Genomic DNA, 17,870 nt, shown 5'->3' with positions numbered 1-17,870 from the left:
AACAATGACCCATCATCATTGCAGCGACTCACATCATTCCATTTGCTGTCTATTTGGGCGATAACTGCATCATAGCGTCAACACGACCTCATTAAGAGGATTACCGATACATCATCTTCGACCTTGGTCATGATACAAGAGTTTACACCGGTACTGTATTATACATCCAAAACTTTGTTGTGGATGTTGTAGCCCCTCCTCCTGCTCACAATCCTAGCACCAAAAGCACCATCATCATCTTCCCCTTTTACTGTAAAAGCATGAGTACTTAGCACCATCATGGGTGCGATGCATCGGGTGTATCACCCCTCCTCACTGCACACCATGATGATCCTCGCTCTTCTATTATGATCTTACCTAGGTGATAAAACATTGGATGGATCGTCATTTCAGCATGGTTGACAGCTCATCATCAAGTTTCAAGCCTGTCTACTTCTGCATGAATAGCAACTGGTGATCGACAACAACCCACTAGTGCTATGGTATTCACGTGTAACAGCCATTTTGGGGGGAGGGGGAGGAAAGGAAAGGAATGCGGGTGGCCTAAGGTAAAGGGGGCAGCAGATTCACGATCACCTTCCCTCGTTCACTGCTACTACATAATATGTAAGCCAAGATCGTCAGCGATATTTGATGCCGCTGATTTACATACATTGTTGACAACAATTTATGCATGCATGCAAAAGCACTCTTTTTTGGATCCACACACACCCCATCATAAACACCAAAAGCAGAATTTCAAAAGTGGAAAGTGCAGGCTTTGTTTAGCATCAAATGACTCTGGCTCGCTGGTGGGTATATCATTACGTGGGGGATGGAATTGACAATGCGTCAAAGGGGATAATGTCAAAAAGATGGTGGTATATAAAAAAGATAGAATTACGTATGTAGGTTGCTATGATTAGATGTCGTCCAGGACAACCATATCCCAACCAGCATTGATTCTTGAGACGCCTTTGAGTGATCCAAGTAAGGCCTCCACATCTTCTTGGGGTAATCGTTTTCGTAACCTGTCATCGTCAGGGCAAATCACGGTAATCGACTCGATCCAGGGGTAAAGCTGCTTGTCACTCAAGAGGGGAAGCAACAAGGAGAATCGATCAGCACATGGTAGGTGGATTGTTAGTTCCTTTAAACAGGGAAAGGTTTGCTTGAGTATTCTCCCATCCAATCCATGCTCCTGTAGTTGCTGCTCCTCATCATCATTGCCACCACCACCATCACCATGAGTCACTGTGATAGTGAGAGTTTCCAGTTTTTCAAAGAAAAGATTTTCTCCGTATTCGGTAAACCAATCAATGGGTAAACTTGGCATATCAAGATGGACCAAACTTTTCTGTGATTGAGCCAACCAGTGAATCAAGTCATCTTTGTAGGTCACCGCCAGCGGCATAATGGGTTGTTGATGATCAAGAAGGATGGCATCGGATAATAAAGGGTCTCTCAGGGTGATGGATTCAATACAGGAGGAGGAGGACTGTAAACTACTTTCAGTTGTACCGGTACCATCCTTCAATGATCGTGGTTGAAATGCATTTTGGATAATGGCTTCATGCGTGGATGCAGGCGTATACAATGCTAGGCTTTTCATATCCCCGCTCTTTAACAACCAGTGAAGCAAGTCGGGGAGTTGTGTGCATGCATTTGAATTTTCGATTGCAAGATTGACATGAGTGGCACGTGGTGGTGCTGCTCCTAAGGATGATTCAGCAGCAATGGCTTGATGCAAATGGCTTGTAGAGTATGGCGACGACGACGAGTCCATGACAATGGTGATAGGCCCTGACCATATTGTCCAGTCGGCAACCAGCGTACGCATTCGTCTACATGTGCTAATAATACAACAACTTGATTATTAGCTTTAATTACAAAAGGTACCCAATTTACTTTTACCTTGCAATTGGAATAAGATCGGCATGGTTTTCAACCGATACATGATGCAAAATTTGAAGCATCACTTCGCTTGGCAAGTTACAGAGCATAATGGTAATGGTTGGAAGGAGCAAAAGAAGATGATGAGAAGGAATAAAAAAGAAAGAGAGGAGCTAAATGACAGAGTTGATGGTGATGATGGAGAAAAAAGGAGAATGCTTTCTATTTATTTACATGAGGTGGTCATTGTACCCACATTTTATACCTTCTAATCCCTCATTGTTATGATGATTGCTCATCCACGGCCGGCGATGGCGGATGGCAATGGAATTAGATGCAGTTTCCTTTACGCCCTTACATATAAATATGGTCCTGTCACGCATCTTTTATCTCTTTTTTTTCTGTCAGGTCTATAAAAGGCATTGTGTCATGCATTGCATGATGCTCACTCTCACACAACACATACGCTACGCATATATTTATCCACTCTTTTCATCATCTCAAAGATCGATCCATGTGCTGCAGCTCATTGTCAATGAGACTGCATTGATGAAAGTGCTTCATGATGTGATACGAAATTGCCACACGTTATTATTGTTGTTGTTATACCACGGAATTTCCTATCCGTTTCATGATGATGCTTTGTGTGTGTTTGTATGATGTAGGGAACACAAAACTAAACAATGAAGGCTCGGTTCCTATTTCTAAATGTCAAGTATCTCCTAAGCAAACTCATTTTTCTGTCGAAGCAACGTGGCATGTGATACTAGTGGTTTATCCTGCTACGTGGCGTAATGTTTACAAATGTTTTGACGGGGCACGTCGTAGGGTAGAGTTTGTGTCAGCTGGTATATCATAGGGAGGTGGGGGGGGGCCAATCATTCTGCCGTAGCAGTAGAATGCGAGTCAACAACAACAGCAACAACGGTAGCATTTTCGCCTTTTTGTTCTTTGCTACATTGGTCATAGTAGTGCAACCCAATTGGAGTCGTCTATGATTGTGAGGAGGTAGGTAGGTATGCTTAACAGCCCTGGGTCGCCATTGAACATTAAACAAACAGACGTCGTGGTTGTCCCGATCCATGGTATTGATCCGTGCGCTTTTGAAAGTAACGCCAATCGTTGTATGATGGGCATTTGGATTTTCGGGAAAACAATACTAGCATGCCCAAGGCAACGGATCAGCAATATTGGGTACTCCATTCCCCGCATTATCCACCTTTTCCCAAAGAGCCCTTTCTGTTTCATGCATAGTATCGTTGTTGCTGCAGGTAAAGAGCGCAGGGCATACGAGTTTCCTTTTTCCCTGGCGTATGCCCGTCAATGTATACACGCATGACTTTTTTACGTTGTTTTCGTTACAATAAGAAGAAGAAGGCTGAGGTGGATGCTATGGCAAACAATCGTCATCATCATCCATGTCGGTCTTACGGCATCAATAAGGAGGTGGGTGTGTAATTTATTACACTTATAAAAATCACTCTATGCACATGATCATGATGTAAAAGCAAAAAGATAGCGATGTAGCATCTATGTACCCTATTTTCCACGTATGGAGAGAAACAGATGCTGATTCAGGGCTGATCCAATGACATGCCACCTTTCGCACGGTCACACTGTGGTAATCTCCACCGAGTTAATTCAAGCCCGACAAAGAAAAAAAAAGGTTCCCTCAACTGTGGTGCCTTGAAGTTTCACCACCGCCCCCTCTCTTTTTTTCCCTTTTACCACAACACCAATGTCGAGCGATCACTTGAACAAATCAAGGCCAGTGATGCCTTCGCCTTCAGAATCGTCTGTCACCTCTACAAGCTCCATTGTCAGTCGTCAAAGTACACCTGTGGATATGGACGGCTTGAGTTACCCAAGTAAAGTATTACGGTGCTTGCTTTTGCATAAAGTCAAGGATACTGATTTGTGTTTTATAAAGGTGTTGGTGCTAGAGAAAGAAGAGATGAATCACCCGAAGAACGAGCTCAACGTCAAAAAAAGTTGGCTGAAGCTGTCAAAACGATCTTATCATGCATTGGTGAAGACCCAGAACGTGAAGGTTTACTCAAGACTCCCGATCGCTATGCCAAGGCACTTATGTTTTTCACAAAGGGATATGAGGAGAACATTCGAGGTACGTTGTCATGGTGATGGTGGTAGTCATGGTGATGGATCATCGTTGCGTAAAGTATCGCATCGCTAATGCATATCGTTTATGCAGACGTTGTCAATGATGCCATCTTTGAAGAAGGTGAGAAGTAATGATTGGATGGATGAGATCCCTTCCCCATGATGGCTTATACACCTTTGCTTTCGGGTAGATCATGATGAGATGGTGATTGTCAAGGATGTGGATGTATTTTCATTGTGCGAGCATCACATGGTACCTTTCACTGGTAAAATTGCCATCGGCTATATTCCGAATCGCCGTGTAATCGGACTCAGCAAGTTAGCTCGGATTGCAGAGTTGTACTCAAGAAGGTTTGTGTGTGTGCTGTCAATTGTGTAGCATACATTTCTAATTGACATTTGGGCGGTGATTAGATTGCAAGTGCAAGAACGTATTACAAAACAAATCGCAACAGCATTGATGGAAATATTACAGCCCCAAGGTGTCGCTGTCGTTATGGAAGCAGCACACATGTGCATGTGTATGCGGTATGTGGATAGAAAGGATAAGGATGGTAAACCAAGAAGGCTCATTTATCAACTTTTAGAGGAGTACAAAAACCTGGTAGCTCTACTGTTACCAGCTGCATGATGGGTAAGTTGCTCTTGCTAGCAAGCATGGATGGTGGTCGAAATTAACTTTGATGCACTTGCATAGGTTGTTTCCGTAGCAATCCCAAAACCCGTGAAGAATTCCTGACTCTCATCCGCCGATAGATAGATAGCTCAGATACCCATAGATCCATACTTTGTTTCATATAATGTACAATAGACTATCTCTTTTCATATAATACTTATTAGGGGGCGTGTTGTGATGATGATTGTATAGGCTCAATCCTACTTTTTCTTTGTATGAGCAACATCGGCTTTATGATTCATCATCATCCACATTACCTGTGTGACCATCTCAGGATGTTGTTGTTGGATATTGCATGTGTCATTACGAGCGTATTTCCACAGGGTGCTTTTTCCAAATGAATTCAACGTTCTTTTGCTAGATGATCGATGCATGCCATGATTCTCTTTGTCACTTGAAGTTGTAGAAACGCTATGACTTGAAGAGTCGAGGGTTGCTGATCTCTATAGTACAATTGATCAGCCCACATCCTCCCCCTATAAATCCATCCGCGGATACTTACACTATGGCCCTTGCGTGGTAAAGGTCGACCTGGCATATCAACATGATCGTAAGGCCTCTTGCCTGTATCACGGCTCAATGATGTGTGACGAATATCGGGTGATGTGTTTGGTAACAACGCGTATGCTGCTGACAATAGATCCGTAGGTGCACCCTTATTAGTAGTAATAGCCGTATCATATGAGCGACGATTGTATGGATTGTGCATTGTTGGCGTATGTGAGCTGATTTTTGCCATCATTTCCTCGGTGCCATCTTCTCGAGTCGATAGCCTTGAAGGGAGAAATCCAAATCGTTTATACTGGGGTCGTCGCCATGCAACGTGTCGTGGTGTAAAACCTACATCAAAGGTAAATGAGATATCTTCATTCCTAAGAAAGATTGAGGATGAGCTCGTTACTTACTGCAAAGGATTTCGGGTGGACCTCGCCTTTTCTTGATCCAATTGGTAAGCCCGCTATTGGCCCGAATACAATGATCATATGCAATGACTTGTATAGAAATTATTATTATTAGAAGGAGGAGAATTACCATATACGTGTGGTGGTAGATGGATATTGAATACGTACCAAATGTTTCCAATCGCTCTTTAGCATTGACAAGTTTCATGGTATGGAACAATGTAAGCGGATGATGAGTGGGCCCTTCTCTTGAGCTCAAGGTATGACATGATGGAGGATGTTTCTTTTTGCAAATTGGTGCTGCTGGTGATGATGATGAAGATGGTTGAGAGGCCGACGACGATGATGATGTTGCTGTTGCAGCAGCTGTTGACCCCTGAATGCCGCCATTGTCATCGTGGCGATTCTTTTCCTCCTCCTCATCCTCCTCCTCATCCTTCGCTTCATCCTCCGCAGTGTCAAAAAGACTATCATGCAGTTGCTTTGTCCTTTCTTCAATCAAATCTGTAAGACCAAAGATGCTGTCATCAGGTTGGTCAGCCACAATGGTGTCGAATACCATAAAGGATAACACAAGGTCGACATTGGATGTATCATCAAACCATCGAGTATGATCATTGCAAGAAGAAGGACTACCATTTTTGTCACTACAAGGTGGTGGTGGTGGTGGTGGTGGTGGTGGTGGTTGCTGACTTGTTACTACTGCTGCAGGCTTCATGTGGGCGCGATAAATGCTATCATTGGGTGCATAGGGTGGACGAGGTAAATGCTTGTTGTAAGAATGAATCGTCGGTCGTTTCCTTTGCAACATGCTACGTTGATGTTTGGTTGTTGTTGTTGTGGTGGTGGTGGTGGTGATATTTTCTTCCTCGATGTTGTATTGCTTTAATCCGGCATCAATCTCTGAGTGCCAAGAACAATCCTTGGTGGTGGTGGTGGTGGATGGTTTCTTTTGATGGTGATGATGATGATGGCGACGTGAGCACTGATAGCAGGTACATGAGCTGGTACCTGAGCAAACGGTGGATACGAGGGATGATGTTGTTCTACTAAGGACGAGTTGTGATGGAGATGAAGTAGACGTGGATGATGTTGTGGCTGTAGATGAAGATACAATAGAATCGAGATCAGCACCCATATCATCTGGCTGTGACCTGTCATGTAAGGAGGTAATAGACATTGAGAAGATGAAAATGGCATAAGTGATGAGTGAGAAAGGAAGGAAGGAAGGGGGTATATTTTAATCGAGGATGAGTGGGTAATGATGATGATATGCCTACCCTTGAGGAGAAGATGTTTTTGGACAAGAAGAAAAGAAGCTCGGCTTTATCGGATGCACTGTTGACTGAAAAGAATAACTCTTTCTTGCTTTGGTGACGACCAACTCTCCAGCTGCAGGCTGCTGCATCTTATCTATGTAGACGACCCCACCTTAGGTTAGCCATATCATCCACATTTGTAAGCTGAGTATTATCACTGTATCTTACTATTATTACTGCTGCAAGATTGGTTCACAGCCGTCAGTCGTCGCCTAGATCCATTCACCTATGTGTGGTGGTAACGTTAACAACACCACCACCACCACTACAACCGCAAATAAAGACCAATTGTAAAGGAACTTGCCAGCAATGGGTGCAGGGGCATTGAGAGTGAATGGCAGCAACAATGTGAATGGAAAAGAGCAGTGATCGGGAGGTCAGGCGTCAAAAAAGAATCCAGTCGAACGAACGACAAGCAAGCGTCGTCTAGTATTATACACACACAAACCATGTGCTTTCACTTGTAAACATGCGTTGAATGCGTGTGCGTTAATTTGGTGTCACAATGCCGCACAAACACAATCAAAAGGTTAGCATCTATCCATTCATGTACAATCTTCTCCTGTTTACCTTGTAATAACTCTACTAAACATTAATCATGGGTGTTGCTATGATACAAGGATGGGATAAAAGAAGATTTGGATTGAAAAAGGAGGGAATTGACTGAAAGGATAGGGCTGCTCACTACTCTTTTTTATGCGTATCTCCTCTTTCCTTGTACTTTTATCCCCCTCCCACCCTATCTAAGACAGGTGCATGAATGGTGGTAGTCGCTAGAGAACAATGACTCACACTATTGACATCGACTGACAATGAATGAACAGGATCAAGCATGTAGTACAAAGTAAGCACTTCGCATAGTTGATACTACCCAGCCAATGTGGTGATTGGATGAAGCGGTTGTCCACCACTCGAGGCTTAACAGGGAACACGTACGACTACTACGCAGCAGCAGGCATATTCACATTTGTTTTATTGTCTTTCTTTTCCCTCTTCTTTCTTCCCCCTTTATCTACTACGCGTTCACTGCCACTTTTATCGAACCAACACAGCCGTCTTATGGGTCAAACACTTTCCGAACCAATAACAACCAAGGAGTCTTCCGAAGGTGGAGATGCACGCGTCAAGTATGGAGCATCTTGCATGCAGGGGTGGCGAATCAGTAAGTCGCTTGATGCATTCATTGGACGAGTCGTCATGCTCATGGGGACTTCCCTTTACAGGTATGGAAGATGCACATACCACCATTCCCGAATACAAGGACACAGGCGCAAGCTTCTTTGCTGTATTTGATGGTCATGGAGGTACGTATTACCTAGGTGGTGGAGGGGTGTGCGTGTGTGTGTGTCACTCATGAACCCTAGTTCAATACCATTGACATGAATGCAACATGTATGTAATAGGCGCTGTGGTTGCAAAGTACAGTGGCGAGCATCTGCACGATGTGATATTCGAATCAAAGTATTTCAAGGAAGGCAATATACGAGAGGCATTGCGAAGCGGTTATCTAGCAATGGATGATGCACTGAGGAAAGGTATATTATATATCTATATATCAAGGGGGGCTGGATGGATGAGGATGGCATTTGCAAAAGGCTGATGATGGGTTTTATAGATCCTGATCATGAAAACGAGACCTCTGGATGTACAGCTGTATCCGCTTTATTGACAAAGGACAATGTGCTATATGTGGTATGTGTTTCAAGGGCCCTGTTATTGGGCGATGACTCAAAAAGGAAGACACATGATAGAGCAACGCCGGTGATTCGAGAGCCATTATCAGCAACAATGGTCGTGCCATTGCACTGTCTCAAGATCACAAACCCGTCAATGAAAAGGAAACAGCTCGAATTGTTGAAGCAGGTGGTCATGTCGAATTTGGAAGAGTGAATGGTAAATATTGTGAAATTGGTTGGGGATAGGTGGGTGTGGCGTTACCCCCACGTGACAAAGCATGATGACACTCACACGCACTTTTTTTGTTATCTATATGTAGGCAACCTCGCTTTATCAAGGGCATTGGGTGACTTTGAGTTTAAACAAAATAAGGACTTGCCTCCCGAAAAACAAGTCGTAACAGGTAAAACAAGACAATCAATGAACATGAGGAACAATGATTGAACTGACACTTTGGGTTATGGTAGCCGAGCCTGATGTCACTGAACACAAATTGACAGCCAACGATGAATTTGCGGTGGTAGCATGCGATGGTATTTGGGATTGTATGACAAATCAACAAGTCGTCGACTTTGTTCGTGGCAAACTCAAGGAAAAGGTGCCCCTGGAAACGATTTGTGAAAACCTGATGGATGAGTGTTTGGCGGATCAATGCGATGTTGGCGGTGTTGGATGCGACAACATGACCGTAATCATCGTGGCGTTTATGCAAGGCAAATCATGGGATGAATGGCGTGATTGGGTGGCTGCCAAAATACCTGAACCCACAGGCGTCGTTCTCAAGGAAGATAGCAGCAGCAGCAGCACGGATGAACCAGAACCTAAAAAGCCTAGACAGGAAGAACAACAAAGTAATGACAACAACAAAGACAAGGCTTGATTATCGAGATCATTTCTTTTTCATTTATATACATACATCATATTGGCTTTCATTCATCATTGAGGGGTTTTAGTTGGTGGGATGGGGATGGATTATTGGCAATACTATGCATTTTGGGCATCATTGTTACTGATGTTACACGAATTTTTATTTACATGATTCATTCTTCCTTTTGTTCAATGATTTCTTTCATGGCGGACCATTCTTCATTACTAAGTTGCTGTTTGGGCTTGGGTGATGTAAACAATGGGGGTACAGGGCCATGGCTGGTTTCTGATGTGGTGATAGAATGCTCGTCTTCTGAATGCATAGTGTCTTCCATGCTCGATCGCCTTGCTGCGTCATCCTCTGAAATAGTATCCTCATTCTCAACAACGCCTGTCAATTTGATATCACCTTCCATATCCAAAGATGTGGGTTCAACGTAATCAGCAGGCTCAAGTTCATGTGCTTCCTCGTACAAGCGTATCATGGTGTTGTCTTTTTGAATGCCCGGTAGATCACCAATGCTGAGCCAATTCTTTAGTGGTGCCTTTGGAATATCAGCAATTGTACCAGAGAGTGATGTGAGCTCTTGCTGCATGTCCTCTTGCACTTGGATGTAATCAGTTGGGATATCATCACCGGGATTGCCATAAATGAAACGCGATGATTCAGTCGTTCGAATACCAGGGAGAGCGCTTGTGTTGAGCCAATTTTTGAGATGCACGTTCTCATTCTTGATCCCAGGTAGCGGTACAGGTTTACGGAGCTGCTTAAGTTCTGATTTTTTCAGCTTCGGTGGTTCATCCTTGGTATCAATAGGCTGTTCATATAACAGACCACTTGCAACAGTCCCCGACAATGCACCCATATTCAGCCAATTCTTGAGTGTCTTGTCATCAGATGTAATCATGCCCAGCATAGGTGAACGTCCATCATCCATATCTAAGCTTGGCTGGATATAATCATCTGGCATGGTAGTAGCAGGTGATTCGTATATCGATACAATGGACCCAAGAGTTCCAGGAAGAGCCTCCATGTTGAGCCAATTTTTGAGGGAAGTGGTGAGCTCCGAATCACTGACACCGGATAGTGGGATAGCACAACGATATTGTTCAAGATCCACTTCTTCCACCACGTCTTCCTTAGGCATCTCCACAGGTGCTTCGTATAGTGACATTTCTTTGTTTGCTGTAACACCAACGAGGCTGCCAATGTTGAGCCAATTTTTGAGAGGGACTTCAATTTGCTGTTGCTGTGACATTCCAGTCAATGCTATCTCCTCAGGTACAAACTTCATCATGGGCATTTCAGATTCTTCCCAAGGCAATTGTACTGTTGGCAATATCTCCATGATCGACTCTTTAATTGATTCTCCTTGATGTTGCAATCCACTCAATAAAATGGGATCAGCTGATTCTTCCTTGGGGGACTTGAGCTCATCATCATCACCATGGCGACCCGTTTCCATGCCAACCTCCTTACTCAATCCGCTGAGAGAAAGGTGATCCATTTGTTGTCCAAGCACTTCCATGTCATATTGCTTTTGCTCAATGGTTGCTGGAGCCTCAACAAATCCTAGGTTGTCCATGTCACTTTGCAAAAATGCTGTTGATGGTGGTTCAAGTGGGACATGCATCGCCTTCTTGTAGTCCTGTGGTTCGCTGACAAAGCCAAGGTATTCGCTATTCTTTGAACGTAAGCATTGGAATGCTGGTACTTCAAGCGTGACAGGCTCAACATCACGCTCGTATCCAACGGCATTGACAAATTCGGCGTATCCTGCATCAGAGCGTAAGCCATGCATTGGTACAGGTTTGACACATTCATCGAGGTCGATTGGCTCCTTTTCGATTTTGTTGGCAAGTGCCTCATCCACAAAGTCAGCATAGCCAACATCGGCACGTAAACATGATAGTGGCACGGGCTTGGCACATTCATCAAGATCCACGGGTTCCTTTTCAAGGCCAAGAGGTGCTTCCACAAACGACGCATAGTTGGCATCATCATTATCACGCAAACAAGACATCACAACCTTATCCAAATTGGTGGGTGGTGACTTTGGTTCATAATCCAAGGGTTCAGCCACAAAGGCAGCATGCTCTGTAGTAGCAGCAGGGCCTGTACGTAAACACGCGAGGGTGACAGGTACCACATCGACGGGTGCTTTTGGCTCGTAATCAGAAGGTACATCAACAAATCCAAGGTATTCGGTGTCAAGGCCTGTTCTAAGACATGGCAGGTCAACAGCGTCCAACAAATCATCCGCTGATGTCTTTAGTTCATCATGTGCCGGTTCTTCAACAAATGAGGCGGATCCCACATTCTCACGTAGACCAGTCAAGACCACTGTAGTAGCCATGGCAACATCATCCTTCGATTGTAGACCGGAGAGGGATACAGGCTCGACCTTGGGTTCTTGCACAAAGGTGCTATAAGCTTCATCCGATCGAAGACCCGTAAGCTGCACAGGCTCCATATCCATCACGTGTATCTTGGTGTCATTGTTGTTGGCGGGTTCTTTAACAAAGGGAGTGAATGACCCATCATCATCATCCATGCGTAGACCAGTCAATGAAATAGGCTCAATGTCAACAACTTTTGTGGTAGTATCCTCTCTAGGCTCTTGAACAAATGGAATAAAAGAGTCGTGTTCTTGCCGTAAACCGGATAATGTTACAGGTTCGATATCGATTTCACGCTTCTTGTCAAACACAACATCCTGCTCAGGCTCTTGTACAAAGGGGGTGAATTCGTTTGCAATCGTGTTGGCGGCTAACCCTGATAGTTTCACAGGCTCCAAATCGATCACTTTATCCTTTTTGAATGCAAGATCAGAGGATGGTTCTTGAACAAAGAAGCTTGATCCATCATCCTTGGATGATAAAAGACCGGTCAAAGCAATAGGCTCCATTGCCTCTGGTGGTGTCTTTGGATGACTCAACATGTCAACAGGAGCTTCGACAAAGCCGCTTCGTGTACCACCATCAACATCATCGACTCGCAAGCCTGATAAGGTCACTGGCTCAAACGTCGTCGTCGTCGTCGATTGTTTGTTATGCTCAACAACATTGTCGGTGCTCAAAGTAAAAGTGTCATCATGGCGTAGTAGACCTGATAATGCAACAGGCTCTTCATTCATGCTCGCTTCATCGTATCGCACGCCTGTCAATCCACTTTTGAAGGTGATATCATTATCCATAAGCCTGCTGCTGGTCATCGAGTCTTCATCATGTTGACGCAAAAAGCTTGAGAGCGGTGACATAGCATGCAAGTCATCCATGGTTGCCTTTTCTGAAGGGATTCCATAATCAGCCTTTTGTACCATGACACCCGAAAGAATCGTAGGCTCCATCAAGGTAACGTCTTGAGAATCATGAAGGTCTGCCATTAAATCCACCTTACGATTGGGTTGCATCATATTGGTTGGCGGAGGCGGTAATGCTTCTTTTGCGCTACGAGCTACACCTGCAAGTGCACTATCACCAATCCAATCTTTGATGGGGGTATCACGATAATAATCCATGCCATCTGGACAAAGACCACTGAGCATCACCATAGGCAAGGTGCTGTTTTCAGTCTCAGGTGTGGATACGCTGGTATCTTCGTCCGAGGTGTAGGAGGAGGATGTAGTGCCATGATAACCTTGTACGCCTGTCAATGCAAATGATTGATTGTCCAATGAAAAGTATTTGGTGCCAGTTAAACGTTGCTCTTGTAATGTGGATCGCCGCCTTGTGGATGCCACCAAAGATGGGGAGGATGCATTACTATTGCTGCTGCCGGTGCTGCCACCAAATTCATCATCACCCCATTCTACCAATCGAGTGTGGTGCATAGCATCATCATGACCACTACCACTACCACCACCAGGCACCCAATTGTGAAAATGAGATTCAATCATCGACAAGGTAGAGCGTGGCAACGTGTCCAAGGCTGCATTCAATTGCTTTTCCAATGTACGCACAGCACCTTGTGGCAGCATTCTTGCAAAGTCGGTGGGATGAATTGCACCATGCGTATTGTTTGAAGCACCAGCGGCCGAAGAAGAAGAAGAAGCAAGCCCTTTGATGGTGGGTCTTCTCGTTTCTCTAAGTTTGAAAAAGAGAGATCCCTGTATTGTTGGAAAAAGTGAGATGATGAGCAATGGATGGATAGCGTGTGTATCTCTCTAAAACTTACATCGAATGCAGCACGGATATCATCCTTTTGAAATGCGCCTCCTCTTCCAATCAATAAATAGAGTGCACACCACTCAACAACAGCTCGTGACCTAATGCAAACATGATTCGTGAGAAAAGTAAATTAAGGAGATGATGATGAGGTCACCCGACTTACCATGCGGTTGGGCTAACACCGTACGATCCTTGCTCACTGGCCATTTGAAGGACTTCGGATAGCGTGATACTGTTGCCACTCAAATCCCATTGGGCATACTTGTCAAAGAGTTGATCAAAATTGTTCGCGTCAAAGTTGCCATATTCGTCATACAAAGAGGATCGCTTGGCACGTCGTCGCTATAGCAACAACGAATGATAGGTGAATATTATTTATGCAAAGGCGCGGAGAAAAAGGGATATTTATACTCTACCTTAGAACGGGCAAGATTATTCACGTTAATACGACAGCGTGGATCAGGAATCCATGAGCTATGGGTAGCATAGGCAACGAGAACACTGAAGAAGGTGCCAAACGTAAGACTGAAAAAGACACTGTAGCCTAGGTTCATGAAGCCTATTATCATGATGACGACAACATGGTCAATGAATGGCTGGATTCTTTACATCATGTAATAGTAATCATACCAGTGGCTGTATCTATAGGTGTGATGTATCCCTTGTTGGTTCGATCCCAGAAACGGGTATGTCGCCTAAATGCCTATTTTGAAAGGGGAGCAGCAATACGTCAGCTATGTCCACATGTCTTGAAAATCAGCATTTGACATACCACATTGTGTGTCTCCAAGGATGATCTACGATCGACTGCTGCTCGATTCTGCTGAGAGCGTTCTATAACTATAGAGTCAATAGGAGGATAATATCGACCTCAACGAACGATGATGCATACCAGCTGCCACGCCCGTGATGGGGATCATGCGTGTAGTAGTAGTAGTAGAAGAAGAAATGGTTTATAAAGAAAACCAAAGAAATAGAGTGGGGGGTAGATGTGGTTGGTAATGAAGAAGGTAAAGGTACAAAAGAGAAAAAGAAAAAAGGGAATAAAAAGGAGTTGGGTGTTGCTCTTTTGTTCATCATGCATTGCATTCCTAATGGCATTCGGCTTTTTGCTTGAGCATTATTTGTTACACAGGTTTCCTCGCGACTCACCATTTATCCATTAAAGGTTAAGCTTGCCACCAACAACCTTGTTTCTTCTTCAGCAGTTGCCACCACATGTTGTTGATGCATCCATTGCTGCTGGTAATAGAGATCATAGACATAAGGCAAATCACAATGCAATTGAAAAACAAAGAGAGCGAATGAACAAAGGAGAAGATGGTGGAGAAAGATAAACGGCTTGCATGTTGTTGCAGCACAGCAGCAGGGAAGATCAATCTTATCATCATCATGCTGTAACCCTTCAGTAACGTGTAAATGTGTGATGTTGTATTGGAAAATGACTGAGATGTAATTGAATCACACTGCAGGATCATGAGAACAAAACAATGCGTATTGTAAAATAGTGGTGTAGGTAGATGGTAGTTGTTGTTGTTGTAGTGGTAGCTATTGTACATAATAGAACACAAAAAAGACAAGGCGACGACTAATGGATTCTGTCGGGTGCTGTAACAAGTGCCATCATCATGCCTTGCAACATGTGCATAGTGATATGGCAATGAACGGCCCAAGCTCCGGGATTTGTCTACACAAAAGAAAGAAAAGAAATGAGCTTTTTTTTCAAACAACCCAGCAGCTGGTCTGCTGCATGATGGTAGTTACACACTCACCGTCTGAATTCGGATTTTTGACCACCCACAAAGCTGATCGCCTGGAGTCATTGGAGGAGGACCCGGTTGTTCAGGATAAACAAAGGTAACATCTCGACCAAATGCAGGAGTTTGATATGTGCGTTTATCCTTGTCACGTTCATGATTGTATTCACCAGGACCTGAAGCCAAAGTGTGATGCACCATCCCATGCGTATGCCATGGATGCCCGATACAAACGCCATTGGCAATGGTGGTGGTCTCAATGACAAGGTCAACAATTTCATTGTAGGCTGTCACATATGCCCCTAAATTGGAATCGTAACCATCCACTGCAGATAATGATGAATTGAGAATGTTGAGCCGTTCATGATGAGACTGCTCCATAATGCGATGAAGGATAGGCATATGCGTCGATTCTTCATATAAGCGATCATTCAAGAACCATCGTGTCGTGTTGTCAGGCATCACTTTTTCCGAGGGTCGAATCACCACCGTACGATCAGGGGGTCCACTGGTATCCACGCCTTCTCCATTGAGTGGCTCCAAATAGGGAAAGATCCATTGCGATTTGGCTGCTGGTAGATGCAAAAGTGTCGTATCGGTAGCTGTCATTGCTGTATCTGCTGGTGTTGCAATGGCTGATTGATGCTTTTGACAAGCCCGTTTGTATCTTAATATAGCACGTCCATTACCAGAGGATGCTGCTACATGCCGTGGGGCCGAATTGATAAAGAAACTTTCGCCATCCTTTGCATCCAAAGTGCGCATTAGAACCGACATGCGTTGACCCGGTGCAACTTCCAAGTAAGAGACGTCGTATGGTTTGACAAGGTTGCCATCGACTTCGATAACGGTGAAATTGTGTTGATGAATGTTGAGACTAAGCACTAGAAATCTTTCTTTTAGCAATCATCATACTTTTATGAGAACCTTTATATCGTACCTGCAGCTGTGACACCCCCAATGAAACGAAGTCGATAAACAGAATTGGGCTCCACATTGATAACTGAATAGCCAGGGCATTTGCTGTCATTCTTGCTTGGATCATACACGGTGCGTCCATTGAACAAGTAGCTATCAGCAAGTGCAATGCCTCTATAGCTTGTGCCAAGCGTATACGCCATACGTTGCTCATCTGTCATATGCCAATACTCGGATAGCAGTAGCACGCGTTCATCATCATATTCATAGGGTCCATCCTTGAGCTTCTTTTTGTTGTTGTTGTCACACTCATCGTCAGGCCATGCCTCGTCTGATTCATATACAATGAAGGGTCCAATGATAGTGTCGTCGTGTAGTCCCACATGAGCGTGGTAGTGATACGTGCCGGCTTGGTTGATGACTTGGAATCGTTGGTGATACTCCTCGCCCGGCTTGATGGGTTCTTGTGTTATGCCAGGGACACCATCGGCTTCGCATGTGCCAATCTGTAGAATGCCGTGGTAGTGGATTGTGGTGCTTTGGTTGGTGTCAATGTGGTTGCGGATAACAATGTGGACATGGTCGTTCTTTGTAACGCGAATAGGAGGTGCAGGAAATTGACCATTCACCAAAAGATGTGGATAGCTTTCATTGTGACAATCTGGGTTAATCTTTTCGGACGTGATATTGAGCTCATATGTCCTTGTCCTGCCACCACCACGATGAGCCCACGCTGTATGGTGTTGATGGCATGACAACAAGCAGATCAATGATATCAAAAGAGTGACAAGTTGCATCCCAATCGATAGTATCATCCTCATCTCCTCCCGTACATCTTCTTTTTATAACAATTCTCGATCCCGTATTCTTCGGACATGGTTTGATTTGGGAGTCGACGCAAGATAACAAAATTATATTTGCTCTTATTAAGTAACTGCATTTTTGTTTTACACTGGGAATCAAGCCATATACAGGCTTTACTACTAAAATCAGCTAATTTCAAGTAGCTTGTACACCCATCATCTACCGACTACAATCGCAAATCTTGAACTATAACCCTGCTATCAACATGTTCATCATCATCATCATTGACAGGATCACCTTATTAACATCTATTGTTTACTGGTCCCGACTAGAATATGACCCTGGATTGCCCTTGTTCTTGTTGTTAGGGTATACTATGGCATGCATCTTGCTATCGTAGCATCGCCTGCAGCAGCTGCATTTTCATCACTTTCAATACCCTTCTACTTCTTCTTCTTCTTCTTGCTTGCGACATGCATCATGTTCTTACGAAAACAAAATGAATCTTGCCATAAGCGGGTTTGTGCTATTATTCCGATCTATAAAAACGACATGTTGTCAGTTTACTACTAGCGTCAAAGATACATACTATTATTGTTATTGCTGCTGACACCATCCATTTGTTGTCCCACCTGTCAGCTGTACCTTTTGGAATGACATGTGTTTGTTGCTAATCAATGTAACGTGTCATCTCACCTACTACATCCCTGAGGACATGCTTGGACGTTGCAAGCTATACTTTTTTAATCGTGCTGCATCGCAGCTGGTAGCTTGTTTATTACATGAT

General features: G+C 44.0%; 6 protein-coding genes across 6 annotated transcripts; 2 read left to right on the top strand and 4 right to left on the bottom strand.

Moving 5' to 3' along the window:
- Positions 1-901: 901 nt before the first annotated feature.
- On the bottom strand, positions 902-1,982 carry O0I10_010608 (uncharacterized protein; the record flags this gene model as incomplete). Its single annotated transcript, XM_058490587.1, has 2 exons — positions 902-1,832; positions 1,894-1,982. The coding sequence occupies 2 exons, from the start codon at positions 1,980-1,982 to the stop codon at positions 902-904; spliced, it is 1,020 nt and encodes a 339-aa protein (XP_058338600.1).
- A 1,628-nt stretch (positions 1,983-3,610) lies between these two features.
- Positions 3,611-4,749, top strand: O0I10_010607 (GTP cyclohydrolase I; the record flags this gene model as incomplete). Its single annotated transcript, XM_058490586.1, has 7 exons — positions 3,611-3,740; positions 3,803-3,997; positions 4,085-4,114; positions 4,185-4,344; positions 4,408-4,521; positions 4,581-4,627; positions 4,691-4,749. The coding sequence occupies 7 exons, from the start codon at positions 3,611-3,613 to the stop codon at positions 4,747-4,749; spliced, it is 735 nt and encodes a 244-aa protein (XP_058338599.1).
- A 114-nt stretch (positions 4,750-4,863) lies between these two features.
- O0I10_010606 (uncharacterized protein) lies at positions 4,864-7,215 on the bottom strand (the record flags this gene model as incomplete). The annotated part of the gene is made up of 8 exons (XM_058490585.1): positions 4,864-4,869; positions 4,927-5,112; positions 5,172-5,509; positions 5,575-5,661; positions 5,740-6,725; positions 6,852-6,984; positions 7,059-7,116; positions 7,195-7,215. The coding sequence occupies 8 exons, from the start codon at positions 7,213-7,215 to the stop codon at positions 4,864-4,866; spliced, it is 1,815 nt and encodes a 604-aa protein (XP_058338598.1).
- A 734-nt stretch (positions 7,216-7,949) lies between these two features.
- Positions 7,950-9,447, top strand: O0I10_010605 (uncharacterized protein; the record flags this gene model as incomplete). Its single annotated transcript, XM_058490584.1, has 7 exons — positions 7,950-8,052; positions 8,114-8,194; positions 8,294-8,425; positions 8,506-8,582; positions 8,642-8,783; positions 8,887-8,970; positions 9,035-9,447. 7 exons carry the CDS (start codon positions 7,950-7,952, stop codon positions 9,445-9,447), a joined length of 1,032 nt encoding a protein of 343 aa, XP_058338597.1.
- A 160-nt stretch (positions 9,448-9,607) lies between these two features.
- O0I10_010604 (uncharacterized protein) lies at positions 9,608-14,524 on the bottom strand (the record flags this gene model as incomplete). Its single annotated transcript, XM_058490583.1, has 7 exons — positions 9,608-13,543; positions 13,612-13,702; positions 13,768-13,946; positions 14,021-14,163; positions 14,235-14,307; positions 14,377-14,438; positions 14,497-14,524. The coding sequence occupies 7 exons, from the start codon at positions 14,522-14,524 to the stop codon at positions 9,608-9,610; spliced, it is 4,512 nt and encodes a 1,503-aa protein (XP_058338596.1).
- Positions 14,525-15,192: 668 nt separating this feature from the next.
- On the bottom strand, positions 15,193-17,076 carry O0I10_010603 (uncharacterized protein; the record flags this gene model as incomplete). Its single annotated transcript, XM_058490582.1, has 3 exons — positions 15,193-15,291; positions 15,377-16,245; positions 16,302-17,076. The coding sequence occupies 3 exons, from the start codon at positions 17,074-17,076 to the stop codon at positions 15,193-15,195; spliced, it is 1,743 nt and encodes a 580-aa protein (XP_058338595.1).
- Positions 17,077-17,870: the final 794 nt, after the last annotated feature.

Source organism: Lichtheimia ornata (assembly GCF_029851405.1).
Source record: "Lichtheimia ornata isolate CBS 291.66 chromosome Unknown scaffold00073, whole genome shotgun sequence".
In the NCBI taxonomy this organism is placed as follows: domain Eukaryota; kingdom Fungi; phylum Mucoromycota; class Mucoromycetes; order Mucorales; family Lichtheimiaceae; genus Lichtheimia; species Lichtheimia ornata.
Note: the sequence above shows the minus strand (reverse complement) of the source record. Positions and strands in the feature narration are given on the sequence as shown.